At 46.1% G+C, this 18,927-nt stretch overlaps 1 protein-coding gene across 4 annotated transcripts in view; it reads left to right on the top strand.

The window, feature by feature from the left end:
- Positions 1–18,927, top strand: part of PRKAR1B (protein kinase cAMP-dependent type I regulatory subunit beta) — a 428,398-nt gene that overhangs the window by 397,414 nt on the left and 12,057 nt on the right. For all 4 annotated transcript variants that reach the window (XM_063934515.1, XM_063934516.1, XM_063934517.1 and 1 more), the window contains one exon: positions 17,871–17,952. In XM_063934515.1, the coding sequence (XP_063790585.1) occupies positions 17,871–17,952 (82 nt within the window). The remainder of the gene's footprint in view (positions 1–17,870; positions 17,953–18,927) is intronic.

Raw genomic sequence — 18,927 nt, 5'->3', positions numbered from 1 at the left:
AGATCTATCACATCCACACTTTTATATCCAAGGGTGTTTGTGGGGGCATAAGTTTTGCCTAGGGTGCCAAATTACCTTGCACCAGCCCTGAGTATGGCTAGAAATTTATATATGTACCAGTTGTAATTGAAGTAGGTTATCTAGAAGTAATAGTACGTAGCACACTGAAGGGACCTCCCACTGGAGAGGGCAGTGCCACAAGTGGTCATGAAACGTGTCTGTACACTGGCAACTCCCAGAGCTGCACTTACAGATATGTCCACATAGTGTACACCTATCTGCAAACCACTGCAAATAGCCCCACAGAGTTTGCAATTTAGCATTGTCATTAAAATCCGCATTTTAATCTGTAACTTAATACTAATTCCTTTGCTATATATATATACTAGCTACTTGCTACACTATGGAGGGTCATTCCGAGTTGTTCGTTCGTTATATTTTTCTCGCAACGGAGCGATTAGTCGCTAATGCGCATGCGCAATGCCCGCAGTGCGACTGCGCCAAGTAAATTTTCTATGCAGTTAGGTATTTTACTCACGGCATTACGAGGTTTTTTCTTCGTTCTGGTGATCGTAATGTGATTGACAGGAAGTGGGTGTTTCTGGGCGGAAACTGCCCGTTTTATGGGTGTGTGCGAAAAAACGCTACCGTTTCTGGGAAAAACGCGGGAGTGGCTGGAGAAACGGAGGAGTGTCTGGCCGAACGCTGGGAGTGTTTGTGACGTCAAACCAGGAACGAAACTGACTGAACTGATCGCAGTTGCCGAGTAAGTGTGGAGCTGCTCAGAAACTGCTAAGAAGTGTCTATTCGCAATTTTGCTAATCTTTAGTTCGCAATTTTGATAAGCTAAGATTCACTCCCAGTAGGCGGCGGCTTAGCGTGTGCAAAGCTGCTAAAAGCAGCTTGCGAGCGAACAACTCGGAATGAGGGCCTATGAGCGACTTTAGATGCAAAATTCAAGTAAAAGTACACTGAGGGGGGAATTCAATAGCCACAGTAATTTACATCAGTTAATGGATCCCCCAGGGGCAATTTAATTAGCCCCGACGCCAACACTTATTTGGGATTTTTTTTTAGGCCTCCCCCCAAAAAAAATCCCTGATAAGTGACCTGTTCTCACGGCTGTGATCACGAAAAAACATAGGTACGGAAACTTATCCCGGATCCTTTGTGTTTTCTCCCGAAAATGGGTACATTTTTGGGCAAAAAGAACGGGTTTCAATTGAATTGCTGGAAAAAACATTGGGCAAAAAAATAGCGGTAAAGCCCATTTTTTTTGCCTAAAAAATTATTTAATCCCCCCCCCACAGTTTGGGTAAAAAGGGAAAAGATAGAGGTCTGATGTGAGAGGCCCACACATGCTTTGCACCACTCATCATTATGCTTAATCTGTGACTTTATATCAGTTCCTTTGTGACAAAAATACTGTTCGTAAGTACAGATGTGTCCTCCTACATCCTTGCTGCAGTCACGCTAAACAGCCCATCTAGTCGCACCTAGTCCTGAACGCTTTTATGAACCCCGGCCGTCTTATTGTGCATTTTTCCCTGAAAATGCGTCATGTGTGCATCATTAGGCAGACTCTGCTGATTAAAATGATATGCAGCATGTCTGTGTTTTGTGTGCGACTGTGGCTGTATCTGCATGCAACATGCTGTTGAAGCTAGATGTATAAGGACACGTCTGCCTAGTACACTATGGGCCTGAGTCATAGCCGCATGCAGTGCCAATGTTCACGTAGTTGAGCGGGTTTAATACACATGCGCAAAAATGGAAAAAAAAAATGTACGCCGCATGCGTTACACATTGTTGCGATCAAGGTGGATGGTAGCAGGAAGGATATGGAAAAGTGCTAGCCATTCTTGGCGACTGGGAGGTGCCTAGAAGGGCAAGCAAAAATGGTCCGTTCAATGGGCATGTTATGGGAATGTCAATGCAAGTGCGTTTGTTCTCAGACACTCATCTGCAGGCATAGGAGGCCTTAGTCAGATGCAGAAACTGCACCTGCCATAGGGCTGTTGCAAATTTTGATGGTGCGACCAATTAATATTATACCTTGCATGGACAATAACAGTGGGCGTCCCAGTACTTGCACCTTCAGATACACAGATGTACACCAGGGAATGCGTTTGTATTGGCATTTCTAGAACGACCGCCAGTAGACGATATTGCATGCACTCCTGCATCTGACTAACAATCAGGCCCCGTGAGTGAATTTGTATGTGACTGAGATGTCAAAGTCAGCAAAAAGTACACAAGCACGGGATAGCTATCCATGGCAGAGCATCTAACTTGTGCCAGGTGTCTTGCGCCATATGGCACAAAAAGTATAGATGTAAGCAGTGGCAGTACTACGGGGTTCTGTGGGAGTGCGGGTCGCACCCGGGTGTCCCCTGCCGAGGAGCGGTATCAAAGTGCCGATTCCTCCTCAGTGATAGGTGCCATGTGCTGCACTGTAACATTACATGCAGCACCTAGCTCCACTCACAGTGTAGGAGCCGGAACTGCACACTGGACTGCTAGGCCACACCCCCTGCCTGCAGGATCATGCCCCTGCCATTGGAGCCACGCCTCTTTTTATCGAAGCTGCACACATTATGTATGTTCCCACACTGGGTGTCACCACATGTAGGTGTAAGAGGACACATCTCTATGTACTTGCACCGTAGTCAAATATCCATATCATTTGTGCAAAATGTGTGCTTTGTATACCCACATCTTCTAGTTAGTAAACTACCCATAATGCCCTTTACTTGTATGCTTTTAAAAAGCGTGAAAAGTGGAAAGATGCTGAAACGGAGTCATTATACTAATTTCATTTAACAGTTGATCTAGTTTCCTATCAGTGAGAAAGTTGGTTGTTAATTCTTATGGCTCAAGATGTCAGTTCCCTTGAATGTTTTTCCTAAGAAATCATTTTCGCAAACACAAATAAGTCATAAAAACACATTTTTTCAGTGTGTCAGTTGTATCGCTTGGAAGGAAAGCTAATGAGTCAATTTAGCTGCTAATTTCTCTTTTTACAGCTTACACTTAATCTTGACTGTCTATTTGAGAATACCTTGTAGTTTTCTTTATTATTTTTTTTGGAGTAGTGATTATCCCCTTGGCGACACTATTTTGTTCATCTTTTCAGCCTAATCACAGATACGGCCATTTCGGGAATAATAATCCATTATATTCGCTTTTATGTTGACTCAGAAGACATTTTTTGGCTGGTGAGAATAGAAAGATAATGACCCGCTTTGTGTGGGGAACGAATTCTTAAAAATGCAACATTTTTTTTTCACTACTGCCTTTTTCCTGGCTTGCGTATGCAACTGTCTGAAGGAGTAATGGGAGGGCAGGGCTGGCAGAGGGCCACAGGACTCTGGAGCTGGCACACGAACTGTAAAACCTGGGTTTGGAGTAGATGCAGATTTGATTGTTTTCCCACAGAAGTCCGTAGCACGTTCTTTGGTTCATGCCAACAAACTTTAAAATGAATCTTTATAATCAAACACCTGCAGCTAACCTCTGTCTTCACCTTCCCATGGTATGGTGAAACGTACAATACAAGGTAACCCTTTCATTGTCAGAAAGAGCTGGGAACGATTTGTAGCTGAGAATTTTGTGGTGTCGTATTACGTCCAAGTTAAACTTCGCCAACGTTGTAGACAATGGATAATGTACAAGCAGTAGGAAGCTGGGATGTTAATGTATTGTCCACACAGTTGGCAACTGGAAAATATGGTTTCATATTCTTTCCTAACTGTTGTTTTGAGAGGAGCTGCTAGCACATCATTCATTTGTACAAAGAATAGATTGTACATTGTAACCCTCAAACAACACAGCCAGGTATCCCCACGTCAAATTACCCTTAACCAAAATGCATTAAAGGGACACTAAAATGACAAAGCCAGTTGCTGGATTTGAAAGATCTAATTCATATTTGTAAGGAATTTCAATTCCGTGTAACTAAAATTCAAATGCAGCAGGATGAGAGAGATGCCTGCTGCATGCATTTGAGAGATCCAAGTGTTGCGTCTGAGGACACAGCCTCGGATCACCATTGCGTTGCGATTCGCAATGTTTTTAGGCACCGGTTAGCCTGCTTAAGCTGAAGCTTACTCAGACTGACCACCAGATCCGGACACCTGGGTCCAGTAAGTCTGCGTCCGATGACACAGACCCTGGACACGCCACGCCTACAAAATGGGTGCCGGTTGCTGCCCCCCCAAAACACTGCGGCCTGCTGCGGCTACAGGGCTGCAACAATATTGCAAGACCCGTTCTGCACATGCACCGAATGGGTTGTGCACCTGCGCAGCTCCACAACAATCAGATTTGTATGTAAACCATTCGGTTTACACATACTTCTGAATTGGGCCCTTAGTACACTAATAGCGAATTAAGATGCAAAATTCAGACAAAGTACTCAAGCACAGGAATCGCAACCCCTGGTGGAGCCTCTAAGTCACTCCAGACGTCTTGCTCAATATGGCGCAGAAATTGTGCTTTTCCTGTGCCTTTTGTAAATACATGATTCCTGCATACAGGAACGCAGTTGTCAGCTGATACACACCCCGAAAATGGTCCCAACACGCCCACATTTTTGCCACCACTCCCCATTCCCTCCCACAAAAATGTCTGCTTCTTGTCAATCACTTTCCAATGAATCCTCACTGCAAGCTCAGTCGCAAATCAATCGATGCGTATGCGCATTACAGCAGTGAAACATGCGCAGTGGCCGATAATTGCGAAAACATCGGCATAGCGTAAAACTATGAATTAAGCCCTTAGTCTTTTATGTACAGATAAAAGATCTTCCTCTGGGTTATGCTACATTGAGATTTGTGTACAGTCTGCTATTTGTGGTATTCTAATGCTTACTATACATATATGGAGACTAGAATAACTATACACCATAATACCTCTGTCCATTGGTTCCTTTTCTAGAAGAGTCTGTAGTAATCACTCCATGCACTGATCAGTGTTTCTGAGGGAACAGTTAATTGGTATGTATTGAGTACACGCGAGCATTGACAAGTATAATCTCCTGACTGTGTGAGCTGATGTGTGCTTGATTGCCACCGGGTTTGAGCCAGAAAGAAATAGCATTAAGTTTTGAGTAGTACATCCCCAGCCCAGTAGGAGCCACATTGGTCTGGGCAAACATCCAATCCATTATCACAGGTCGGCCAGAATGTGTGACTCCATGCATCAATATAAGGGAGGCGGTTACAGAACAATGCTCTATGTCACAGCCTCCCTGCAGGATCAGTCAGGCAAGACTTAAGTAGCTCTGGTTCTGCACAGCACGTGTTTCCTCATCAGTGGTTTATTAGTGGCGTCACGGCATGCTTGAAAATGAAAGAGTTAATTAAGAGAACTCACTGTAAGAAATGCATTCTACAGGGTTTAAAGAACGCATTCCTAATGTGGCATGTTTTATTTCCGGAGCACACAGTGATACCGGCTGCACATGGTGCTGTAACGTTTAGCATATGCCTGATTGATTGTCATCAGGGGCAATTCATTTCTTGCGCTGTTTGCACCATGGGGATAACTAAGCCTTTTGTTGTAACATCAGGGGCACAGTGGTATATAAACATCCAGACCAACCAACTTCTTGACTGTTAGGCGTCGTTAAATAACACCTATCCACTTTTGCTCAGTATTCATAAACACCTGAAAAGCAGATTACAAATAGATGTAAACAAACTGGGTCTCTGACACTGATACTGTTTAGAACAAATACAGGGCCTGTTTCATATTTCTATACAAACTCAATGGTTTGCGTACAGATACAATGTTGGGGGGTCTGCTCAGGAGCAAGACCCGTTCTGCAATGTACAAAACGGGTGTTGCAATGTCGCTCGCAGCCCCTGTCAGCTGCAGCATTATTTACATGCTGCAGCATTTGGGTGGCGGCAACCGGCACCGTTCTTCAAAATGGGGGCGTGACACCCCCGTTTTGAAGCGTGGAGGGTACAGGGGTCCAGATCCTATGGTCACCCTGAGTAAGCTTCAGCTTACGCTGGCTGGCCTGTTCCTGTAACCAATGGGAATCGCGACCGATCGTCACGGTGGTGATCCAAGGCTGTGTCCTCTGACGCAACACTCGGATCCTCGCTAATGCTAACAGGAGGCGTTTATCTCCTACAGACGCCTCTTGCTGCATTAAAATTTCTCTATCGTCCTAGTGGATGCTGGGGTTCCTGAAAGGACCATGGGGAATAGCGGCTCCGCAGGAGACAGGGCACAAAAAGTAAAGCTTTTTCCGATCAGGTGGTGTGCACTGGCTCCTCCCCCTATGACCCTCCTCCAGACTCCAGTTAGATTTTTGTGCCCGGCCGAGAAGGGTGCAATCTAGGTGGCTCTCCTAAAGAGCTGCTTAGAGAAAGTTTAGCTAGGTTTTTTATTTTACAGTGATTCCTGCTGGCAACAGGATCACTGCAGCGAGGGACTGAGGGGAGAAGGAGTCAACTCACCTGCGTGCAGGATGGATTGGTTTCTTGGCTACTGGACATCAAGCTCCAGAGGGACGATCACAGGTACAGCCTGGATGGTCACCGGAGCCACGCCGCCGGCCCCCTTGCAGATGCTGAAATCAGAAGAGGTCCAGAATCGGCGGCTGAAGACTCCTGCAGTCTTCTAAAGGTAGCGCACAGCACTGCAGCTGTGCGCCATTTTCCTCTCAGCACACTTCACACGGCAGTCACTGAGGGTGCAGGGCGCTGGGAGGGGGGCGCCCTGGGAGGCAAATGAGTACCTATAAAGGCTAAAAATACCTCACATATAGCCCTAGAGGCTATATGGAGATATTTAACCCCTGCCTAATTTTTCTAAATAGCGGGAGACGAGCCCGCCGGAAAAGGGGCGGGGCCTATCTCCTCAGCACACGGCGCCATTTCCTCTCACAGCTCCGCTGGTCAGGACGGCTCCCAAGTCTCTCCCCTGCACTGCACTACAGAAACAGGGTAAAACAGAGAGGGGGGGGCACATTTATGGCGATATTTTGATATAACAAAGCAGCTATAAGGGAGCACTTATTATAAGGCTATCCCTGATATATATATAGCGCTTTTGGTGTGTGCTGGCAAACTCTCCCTCTGTCTCCCCAAAGGGCTAGTGGGTCCTGTCTTCGTTAGGAGCATTCCCTGTGTGTCTGCTGTGTGTCGGTACGTGTGTGTCGACATGTATGAGGACGATATTGGTGTGGAGGCGGAGCAATTGCCAAATATGAGGATGTCACCCCCTAGGGAGTCGACACCAGAATGGATGCCTTTATTTATGGAACTACGGGATAGTGTCAACACGCTAAAGCAGTCGTTTGACGACATGAGACGGCCGGACAATCAATTAGTGCCTGTCCAGGCGACTCAAACACCGTCAGGGGCTGTGAAACGCCCTTTGCCTCAGTCGGTCGACACAGACCCAGACACAGGCGATGACTCCAGTGGTGACGGTGACGAATCAACCGTATTTTCCAGTAGGGCCACACGTTATATGATTTTGGCAATGAAGGAGGCGTTACATTTAGCTGATACTACAGGTACCACTAAACAGGGTATTATGTGGGGTATGAAAAAACTACCTATAGTTTTTCCTGAATCAGAAGAACTAAATGACGTGTGTAATGAAGCGTGGGTTGCCCCTGATAAAAAGCTGATAATTTCAAAGAAATTATTGGCATTATACCCTTTCCCGCCAGAGGTTAGGGAGCGCTGGGAAACACCTCCTAGGGTGGACAAGGCGCTAACACGCTTATCTAAACAAGTGGCGTTACCCTCTCCTGAGACGGCCGCACTTAAAGATCCATCAGATAGGAGGATGGAAAATATCCAAAAAAGTATATACACACATGCAGGTGTTATACTACGACCAGCTGTAGCGACTGCCTGGATGGGCAGTGCGGGGGTAGTTTGGTCAGAATCCCTGATTGAAAATATTGATACCCTGGACAGGGACAATATTTTACTGTCGTTAGAACAAATAAAGGATGCATTTCTTTATATGCGTGATGCACAGAGGGATATATGCACACTGGCATCACGGGTAAGTGCTATGTCCATTTCGGCCAGAAGAGCTTTATGGACGCGACAGTGGACAGGCGATGCGGATTCAAAACGGCATATGGAAGTTTTGCCGTATAAAGGGGAGGAGTTATTTGGAGTCGGTCTATCAGATTTGGTGGCCACGGCTACAGCCGGGAAATCCACCTTTCTACCTCAAGTCACTCCCCAACAGAAAAAGGCACCGACTTTTCAACCGCAGCCCTTTCGTTCCTTTAAAAATAAGAGAGCAAAGGGCTATTCATATCTGCCACGAGGCAAAGGTCGAGGGAAGAGACAGCAACACGCAGCTCCTTCCCAGGATCAGAAGCCCTCCCCGGCTTCTACAAAAGCCTCAGCATGACGCTGGGGCTTCTCAAGCGGACTCGGGGACCGTGGGGGGTCGTCTCAAAAATTACAGCGCGCAGTGGGCTCACTCGCAAGTAGATCCCTGGATCCTGCAGATAATATCTCAGGGATACAGGTTGGAATTAGAGACAGATCCACCTCGCCGTTTCCTGAAGTCTGCTTTACCAACGTCCCCCTCCGAAAGGGAGACGGTGTTGGAAGCCATTCACAAGCTGTACTCTCAGCAGGTGATAGTCAAGGTACCTCTTCTGCAACAAGGGAAGGGGTATTATTCCACTCTTTTTGTGGTACCGAAGCCGGATGGCTCGGTAAGGCCTATTCTAAATCTGAAGTCCTTGAACCTGTACATAAAGAAGTTCAAGTTCAAAATGGAGTCACTCAGAGCAGTGATAGCGAACCTGGAAGAGGGGGACTTTATGGTATCCTTGGACATCAAGGATGCGTATCTCCACGTTCCAATTTACCCCTCACACCAGGGGTACCTCAGGTTCGTTGTACAAAACTGTCACTATCAGTTTCAGACGCTGCCGTTCGGATTGTCCACGGCACCTCGGATCTTTACAAAGGTAATGGCCGAGATGATGATTCTTCTTCGAAGAAAAGGCGTATTAATTATCCCATACTTGGACGATCTCCTAATAAGGGCGAGGTCCAGAGAACAGCTAGAGATGGGATTAGCACTGTCTCAGGAAGTGCTAAAACAGCACGGGTGGATTCTGAATATTCCAAAATCCCAGTTAATGCCGACAACTCGTCTGCTGTTCCTAGGGATGATTCTGGACACGGTTCAGAAAAAGGTTTTTCTCCCGGAGGAAAAAGCCAAGGAGTTATCCGAGCTTGTCAGGAACCTCCTAAAACCAGGAAAGGTGTCTGTACATCAATGCACAAGAGTCCTGGGAAAAATGGTGGCTTCTTACGAAGCAATTCCATTCGGCAGATTCCACGCAAGAATTTTCCAAAGGGATCTGTTGAACAAATGGTCAGGGTCGCATCTTCAGATGCACCTGCGGATAACCCTGTCTCCAAGGACAAGGGTGTCTCTTCTGTGGTGGTTGCAGAGTGCTCATCTATTGGAGGGCCGCAGATTCGGCATACAGGATTGGATCCTGGTGACCACGGACGCCAGCCTGAGAGGCTGGGGAGCAGTCACACAAGGAAGAAACTTCCAGGGAGTATGGACGAGCCTGGAAACGTCTCTTCACATAAACATTCTGGAACTAAGAGCAATATACAATGCTCTAAGCCAGGCAGAACCTCTGCTTCAGGGAAAACCGGTGTTGATCCAGTCGGACAACATCACGGCAGTCGCCCATGTGAACAGACAGGGCGGCACAAGAAGCAGGAGTGCAATGGCAGAAGCTGCAAGGATTCTTCGCTGGGCAGAGAATCATGTGATAGCACTGTCAGCAGTGTTCATCCCGGGAGTGGACAACTGGGAAGCAGACTTCCTCAGCAGACACGATCTTCACCCGGGAGAGTGGGGACTTCATCCAGAAGTCTTCCACATGCTGGTAACCCGTTGGGAAAGACCAATGGTGGACATGATGGCGTCTCGCCTCAACAAAAAACTGGACAGGTATTGCGCCAGGTCAAGAGATCCGCAGGCAATAGCTGTGGACGCGCTGGTAACGCCTTGGGTGTACCAGTCGGTGTATGTGTTTCCTCCTCTGCCTCTCATACCAAAAGTATTGAGAATTATACGGCAAAGAGGCGTAAGAACGATACTAGTGGTTCCGGATTGGCCAAGAAGGACTTGGTACCCGGAACTTCAAGAGATGATCACGGAAGATCCGTGGCCTCTACCTCTAAGGAGGGACTTGCTTCAGCAGGGTCCCTGTCTGTTTCAAGACTTACCGCGGCTGCGTTTGACGGCATGGCGGTTGAACGCCGGATCCTAAAGGAAAAAGGCATGCCGGAAGAAGTCATTCCTACTTTGATTAAAGCAAGGAAGGAAGTAACCGTGCAACATTATCACCGAATTTGGCGAAAATATGTTGCGTGGTGCGAAGATCGGAGTGCTCCGACGGAGGAATTTCAACTGGGTCGATTCCTACATTTCCTGCAATCAGGATTGTCAATGGGTCTCAAATTGGGATCTCTTAAGGTTCAAATTTCGGCCCTGTCGATTTTCTTTCAAAAAGAATTGGCTTCAGTCCCTGAAGTCCAGACCTTTGTTAAGGGAGTGCTGCATATACAGCCTCCTGTGGTGCCTCCAGTGGCACCGTGGGATCTCAATGTGGTTTTGGATTTCCTAAAATCTCATTGGTTTGAACCACTAAAAAAGGTGGATTTGAAATATCTCACATGGAAAGTGACCATGCTTATAGCCCTGGCTTCTGCCAGGAGAGTGTCAGAATTGGCAGCTTTATCTTACAAAAGCCCATATCTGATTTTCCATTCGGACAGGGCAGAACTGCGGACTCGTCCGCATTTTCTCCCTAAGGTGGTGTCAGCATTTCATCTGAACCAGCCTATTGTAGTGCCTGCGGCTACAAGTGACTTGGAGGACTCCAAGTTACTGGACGTTGTCAGAGCATTAAAAATATATATTGCAAGGACAGCTGGAGTCAGAAAATCTGACTCGTTGTTTATATTGTATGCACCCAACAAGATGGGTGCTCCGGCGTCTAAGCAGACGATTGCTCGTTGGATCTGTAGCACAATCCAGCTTGCACATTCTGTGGCAGGCCTGCCACAGCCTAAATCTGTAAAGGCCCACTCCACAAGGAAGGTGGGCTCATCTTGGGCGGCTGCCCGAGGGGTCTCGGCATTACAACTTTGCCGAGCAGCTACGTGGTCAGGGGAGAACACGTTTGTAAAATTTTACAAATTTGATACTCTGGCTAAGGAGGACCTGGAGTTCTCTCATTCGGTGCTGCAGAGTCATCCGCACTCTCCCGCCCGTTTGGGAGCTTTGGTATAATCCCCATGGTCCTTTCAGGAACCCCAGCATCCACTAGGACGATAGAGAAAATAAGATTTTACTTACCGATAAATCTATTTCTCGGAGTCCGTAGTGGATGCTGGGCGCCCATCCCAAGTGCGGATTATCTGCATAAATTGTACATAGTTATTGTTAACTAATTCGGGTTATTGTTGAAGGAAGCCATCTTTCAGAGGCTCCGCTGTTATCATACTGTTAACTGGGTTTAGATCACAAGTTGTACGGTGTGATTGGTGTGGCTGGTATGAGTCTTACCCGGGATTCAAAATCCTCCCTTATTGTGTACGCTCGTCCGGGCACAGTACCTAACTGGAGTCTGGAGGAGGGTCATAGGGGGAGGAGCCAGTGCACACCACCTGATCGGAAAAAGCTTTACTTTTTGTGCCCTGTCTCCTGCGGAGCCGCTATTCCCCATGGTCCTTTCAGGAACCCCAGCATCCACTACGGACTCCGAGAAATAGATTTATCGGTAAGTAAAATCTTATTTTTAGTTAGTCGTAATTGCACAACCGTTTCCTTGCGGCTGTGCAATTCCATACAAACATGAATCTGGCCCATAGGACAGATAAGAGTCGATGGTGCTGCTCACTCCTTTGTATTCTAAAATGATTATAATGTGTTAGAGTTAAGCATGCCAAACACATTAATAATGAATAACAAAAATACATCTACAGCTCATGTTGGTTTACATGCATTTAGTTACCCATTTTCCCAGCACGTATGTGTTTATGAGCTTTTACAGTAGGTACTTATGAGCAAAGGCATCACTCACCTAAGGAGGACCCGCTGCGGCCGCAAAAGGGGCGTGACTTCATGGGTCAGGGCTTCTCAGAAGGGGCGTGGTCAAGCTTTCTGACCCCCGTTTTCGTCACTCCGTGGGTCTGGGAGATGCGGGCTGAACCCGTAGACTAGTGTGCTGGCTTCTACACGATGGCAGTGGCCGGGTTGCTGCACGGAATTTTACAGTGCAGCACCCTGCTCCTGTTATACCCCTTTTCCACTAGCTCAAAAAACACGGGTAAATGCACGGGGGCGCGCATTTACCCGTGTTTTTTGCAAGTGGAAAAGGGTAAACCCGGATCAAGTGACCCGTGAATCCTACCCGGCTATTTACCTGGGTAGGACACGGGACTGATCCGGGTAGGGTTGTAGTGTAAACGGGAGCCGTGTCGATGCGACACGGCTCCCATTTACACTGTATGGAAGGGCGGCGCTGGGAGATCATGTGATCTCCCTGCGCCGCCCCTGCCGCGTCACTAGAAGCGTCACCAACCCGGCATATGCCGAGTTGTGACTGCTGATGGGAAAGGGGCCGAGCACGGGTCGCAGCAGGGGGCAGCTCCCGTGTCAGGCTCCCGGCTGCGACCCGTGCTCGTAAGTGGAAAAGGGGTATCACTGAGCAGGAGCCGGCACTTTGGTGTCACCCCTCGGCGGGTGACACACGGGTGCGGGCCGCACCCCCTGCACACCCCTTGTGACACCACTGCTTACGGGCAGCTATAGTGTAGTAGTAGTAGTAGTAGTATATTGCTATATGCTGCTATCTCTGTGAGACAAACACACTGTAGACCAGGATTCCCAACCTCAGTCCTCAAGGAACACAAACAGGACAGGGTTTAGTGATATCCAGGCTTCAGCACAGATGGTTAAATCAAAATTACTGAGGTACTAATTAAGTCACCTGTGCAGAAACCTGGATATGACTAAAACCTGGACTGTTAGTGTGCCTTGAGAACCGAGGTTGGAAGCACCTACTGTAGACCTTTATTAAGGATCTGTAGATCAGTATGATTGCAGCACTCTATATACTCAAATTATACTTTGAGGCTGCATTTTTGGTGTCTTCAAGTTTCACATGTCAGTTCTATGAGTATTACAGTGAGGTTAGTAGTTATAGTGGTCTACATATCACTATTGTAAGGACCATAAGGCCAGATTCAAATGAGCCCCCTTTCCCGCCCGCGATCGATCCCGCCAGCAGGTATTCAAATGTTGCTGCCGACGGGCGCGACAAGTTCATTTCAATGCATGTAAAGAGACCCATTTGGGCGCCCAAACAGGTCTTTTCACGCTCGCGCCCATTACTTTAGTCGGGTTTAGGTGGTTTGAGCGACTAAACCCGAGTGTAATATGCGCGATCAGTGTGGTAAGTGGGGGCTCTTGTATATTGCCCCGCTATCTCCCATGACTTTAGACGGGAGATAGGGGGTGCAATAACATTTGAATTTCCCCCATAGTATCCCCAGTTCATATTATGCCACTTTAGAGTACTTCCCCAAATTAATATTATGCCACACTATAGTGCCTCCACTTCATACTGTGCCACATTATAGTGCCCCAGTTCATATTATGTAACATCATAATGCCCTCTAGCAGGTCCAGGGGCATAACTAGATAAATTGTAGGTCCCAAGGCAAAAGTTTGTAAGGGCCCCTATTTACCATCCAGTGGTGAAAAATGTATATGACACATGTAACTGTGACAGGGAAGGTGGGCAATTCTCAGCTCTGGGCCCAATAGCAGATGTACTCCCTGCACCTATGGTAGCTACACCCCTGTATATAACACATGTAACTGTGACAGGGAAGGTGACCCCTCTCAGCTCTGGGCCCCATAGCAGCTGTACTCCGTGCACCTATGGTAGCTACACCCTGTATATAACACATGTAACTGTAACAGGGAAGGTGGGCCCTCTCAGCTCTACGCCCCATAGCAGCTGTACTCCCTGTACCTATGGTAGCTACACCCCTGTATATAACACATGTAACTGTGACAGGGAAGGTGACCCCTCTCAGCTCTGGGCCCCATAGCAGCTGTACTCCGTGCACCTATGGTAGCTACACCCTGTATATAACACATGTAACTGTAACAGGGAAGGTGGGCCCTCTCAGCTCTACGCCCCATAGCAGCTGTACTCCCTGTACCTATGGTAGCTACACCCCTGTATATAACACATGTAACTGTGACAGGGAAGGTGACCCCTCTCAGCTCTGGGCCCCATAGCAGCTGCACTCCCTACACCTATGATAGCTACGCCCTTGACTGTGTGTATTCAGTTGTGTTACCAATTCCTTGCTCCTTAGCTGGATTCAGCCAGGAGGACCAGGTGATCTGTCTACAAATAAAGAAATCCATAGCTATAGTTCTGCTCAAGAATGATAATTTACACGGATTTATCAATAGGGTTTTTCAGGAATGAGTTTCAGTGTGGATGGTATGTAATACTCGGCCTGATGTTATTTCTGGGGCTATCAACATAATTTACTGCTTAATGTGTTGAACTGTGCTGCTCCCTAGTTTATGCTTAATTTACAGTTAACTTACAAGTGACTTAGGACGTACCAGGCATTTCTCAGTCTTGTAATCATTTAGTTAGATTCATGTTTTAAACATGACACGCTCCCAGTAAACAGTGACGGGCCTGTCCACAGGCTCTGCAGAATGTTACGTCTTAGCTCATCGCAAAAGATGGGAACCCCTTGTTACTATGAAAGACATTTTTATTAATATGCACATAAGTAAAATAAGCGAGAAAAAGGTGTTGATGGCTATTTGGAATTGTACCTTAGTTACAAGTATTGTCTAGCAAAATAGCTGTCGGCCAGGCAAATAATTCTTAATTTTATTAAACCTGTACAGAGCTATAAACTATTTTAAGGATATTTTCATATGAAATATATTTTGGATATTAACACATATATACTACAAATATATAAATATATAAAAAAATGTAACAGGGCAGTTTCAGATTGATAAATTGTTAGTGCACTTTCCCACACAAGCCCCCTTCCCTGCACTCCCGTCCCTATTAACCAGTTATAAAAGCCACTGAAGAGATAAATAGTGGGTTTTAGTTACACATTAATTGTATTCCAGGGGCTTAAGAGCTGTTGGGGACATTCACAAATGTCCGAGAGGTAATCAATGACATGCAGTCAGTTTCTCAAGCAGCTCTCAGCTAGAACTGTGAGCCCAGGGTTTGATCAGGATCTGTCAGAGACGTAATCAATGGCATTTTAGGGACAACAACCATAACTTTCCCTCTGCAAGCCTATCAGGGTTAGAATTAGGGGTCTGTATACGGGTGTGGTTCGTTTTATCGACAGTGTCTAGGTCGACAATGTTAGGGTCGACCACTATAGGTCGACAGTCACTAAGTCAACATGGATGGAAGGTCGACAGGGTTTCTAGGTCGACATGTGCTAGACCGACAGGTCTAAAGGTCGACATGAGGATTTTTATTTTTATTTGTGTCGTTTTCTTCGTAAAGTGACCGGGATCCCAAATTAGTGCACCGCGTCCCCTCGCATGGCTCGCTTCGCTCGCCATGCTTCGGGCATGGTGCCTTCGCTCCGCTACCGCTTCGCTCGGCACACTTTACCGTTCCAATCGTAGTCCACATGGATCGTTAAGTATGAAAAAATAAAAAAAATAAAAATGTGAAAAACTCATGTCGACCTTTAGACTTGTCGACCTAGCACATGTCGACCTAGAAACCCTGTCGACCTTCCATCCATGTCGACCTAGTGACTGTCGACCTATAGTGGTCGACCTAGACACTGTCGATCTTCAGACCGGATCCCCTATATACTAATCCTTGGAGAGAGATAAAGTGGACGGAGATAAAGTACAAAGCAAGCAGCTCCTGTCATTTTTCAAACACAGCCTGTAACATGGCAGTAAGGAACTGACTGGCTGGTACTTTATATCCGTCCACTTTATCTCTCTCCAAGTACATAGTACATAGACCCCTTAGTTATCGATGGGCAAATCTCTTTAGGCCACGAATGCTGCAGTTTGGCAGAGTAGGGTACCAGAATTAGAGCTACAGTCACAGGGGCCATAATTATTTACACTACTTGAATGACTGGTGAATCTGTCTCCTTCTAGGTTTTTTGTCACAGTCTCTCCATCTTAAGAGCCCTACACACTGGTCGATACCAGTGAAAGATATGAACGAGATACTGTTCATATCTTTCAGTGTGTTAGTACCAGCGATGAAAGATGCGCGGCCCCACGCTCGTTCATCGCTGGTGTCGGCTCGTTTAAACATGCAGGCCAATATGGACAATATCGTCCACATTAGCATGCATTGCTATGGAGCCGGGTGAAGGGGGGAGTGAAGAAACTTCCCTGCCCCCGTCACCTCCCCCTAACACCCCCCCCCCCCGCTGCCAGGTCGCCCGTCTGCCGTATCGGCGGTCGGGCAGCTCGGCAGCGGGTCGCCGAGTCTGTAGGGCCCTTTACTGTTGATATATACAAGCAGCTATGGACAATGGGGGTAATTCTGGGTTGATCGCAGCAGAAACTTTGTTAGCAATTGGGCAAAACCATGTGCACTGCAGGGGAGGCAGATATAACATTTGCAGAAAGAGTTAGATTTGGGTGGGTTATTTTATTTCTGTGCAGGGTAAATACTGGCTGCTTTATTTTTACACTGCAATTTAGATTGCAGATTGAACACACCCCACCCAAATCTTACTCTCTCTGCACATGTTACATCTGCCCCCCCTGCAGTGCACATGGTTTTGCCCAACTGCTAAAAAATGTCCTGCTGCGATCAACTTGGAATTACCCCTATATGTAGATAAGCAAATGGCTATGTGGTGTTATTGTTGACTTTTGTATTCTAATTTTTGGATGGGAGGAGTAATCTCCAGTAACAGATAACAGGTCAGATCTCTCCTGGTCGTATAGCTTTTGTGGTCACTATTAATTTAGTAATTAGCATTGTAATAGATGTAACTTACTATGGTCATACACCAGTGGTTTCCATACTTTTTTGAATCACGGCGCCCTAGAGTATCAGAATTTTTTTCACTGCACCCCTAGGCCAAAAATTTCTTATTGAGAAATTTAGAAAGAACTATTAAATTAAGTAGATTGTGTTTATATGTCATCCTTAGGCTCAATTGTGTGGTAAGGGACAAGATTTGCTTCTGTTTGTCCCCATATTTTATGACTGTCAGCTACTAGCACTAGTTTTGCCTATTATATTGACCATAAATAATTTGAATTGGTCCTGGACCACCAATCCAAGGCACCCCTGCAAGTGTCCCGAGGCACCCCAGGGAGCCACGGCACACAGTTTGGGAACCACTGTCATACACAATGGCCATATCAGGTACATCAGGGGTTTTCAACTGAATTGCCCAGATCTCCTTTGATCTCTGTAATTAGTATCCAGAATGACTGACAACCTTCATCAATGCATGATAGGGGTGGAGCATATTTTAGTCAGACATTACAGAAAATCCTGAGTCCTTCTGTATATGAGGGACATCTCCAGTGATGGTCATCCAGGGAACATCCAGCAACAGCCTGTTCTGAGGTAAAGTTGTGTCCATTTGCCCTGTCCTGTCGTTGGACAAGTTGTTTTTGATTGGATTGGAGCTCATCATCTTTTATAGTACAGTTTTTAGGCAGGTTTAGAACATGATTCTGTTGAATAGCAGTTGACAGTGCTCCTTATACACATACAGAGTGTGTTTGATGACGTGTTTATTCCTTGTTCCTCGCAGGGCACAGCATCTGTTCTGCAGCGTAGATCTGACAACGAGGAGTATGTGGAAGTGGGCCGACTGGGACCCTCAGACTACTTCGGTAAGTTGGATCTACATTGGCATGGATGTTCAAAATGACAGTAATGAGGTCACTTAAAATGATAACCAATCACGCTTGCATATATTTATGTTGAAACAAAAAAAACGGAAGAAGACAGTTATTTATTTTGAAAACAATATTTTTATTTCATTTCGGAAAAGAAAAAGATACAATACAAAGGTGTAACGTAAAATATGACATTCACAACATCAGTGATAAACTGAAAGTACACAAGGACAAAGTTTGTACAACGAAATAACCATTCAATACACAATATTTCAGAAAAGGGAAGATAAAAAAGAACTAAAGGATGATGAAACGCTGGGGGCATAAGGGATAAGGTACACGGAAGCTAAAGAGCATCAGCAGAGTCCAGGAAGGGGAGAAGAACGGAAAAGGTGTCAGGAGGACCATATTTTGTGGAAATTCGGCACAGTGTTATGTTGCAAACTTGTAATGTATTCCATTGAAGCAATAAAGTGAATACGGGTGAAAAGGGCAGTAGTTGAAGGTGCCGTCGAGGATTTCCAGTTTTTGCTATCAGTTGTTATTTTATAGAGCTATATGTTTGTATGTATACATTTATACTGTGCTGCTGTTAAGCTGGGTATTATTTGCCGTTTCCTAACAACAAATCGCCTACATCGCTCGGTGTGTACGGGTGATTGTGCGCTTCAGCGGTTGCTGGCGATGGTCACTAGGTTTGATATGCTGCACATCAAACATAGATATCTAGCAACCTTGTTTATGCTTATGAAAACACGTTCTGATGTGTATACAGAATCTGGACTCAAGGGCATTGGTTACTATGGCAGAACAAATGCCCGTTGCTCCAGTGTGTACCCAGCTTTAGAAAAGTAAAGATTCAGTTTAGTTAGGGGATTTATGCCCATATACAGTACAATGTTGGTGCACCTTGTATGACAACTATTACATTTATTTTAAAATGATTCTTATCCTGCAAAAGCCAGAGTC

The sequence above is a fragment of the Pseudophryne corroboree genome, chromosome 7, assembly GCF_028390025.1.
Source record: "Pseudophryne corroboree isolate aPseCor3 chromosome 7, aPseCor3.hap2, whole genome shotgun sequence".
NCBI classification, from domain to species: Eukaryota; Metazoa; Chordata; class Amphibia; order Anura; family Myobatrachidae; genus Pseudophryne; species Pseudophryne corroboree.
The sequence above is the reverse complement of the archived record's forward strand: the minus strand, read 5'-3'. Positions and strand labels throughout refer to the sequence as shown.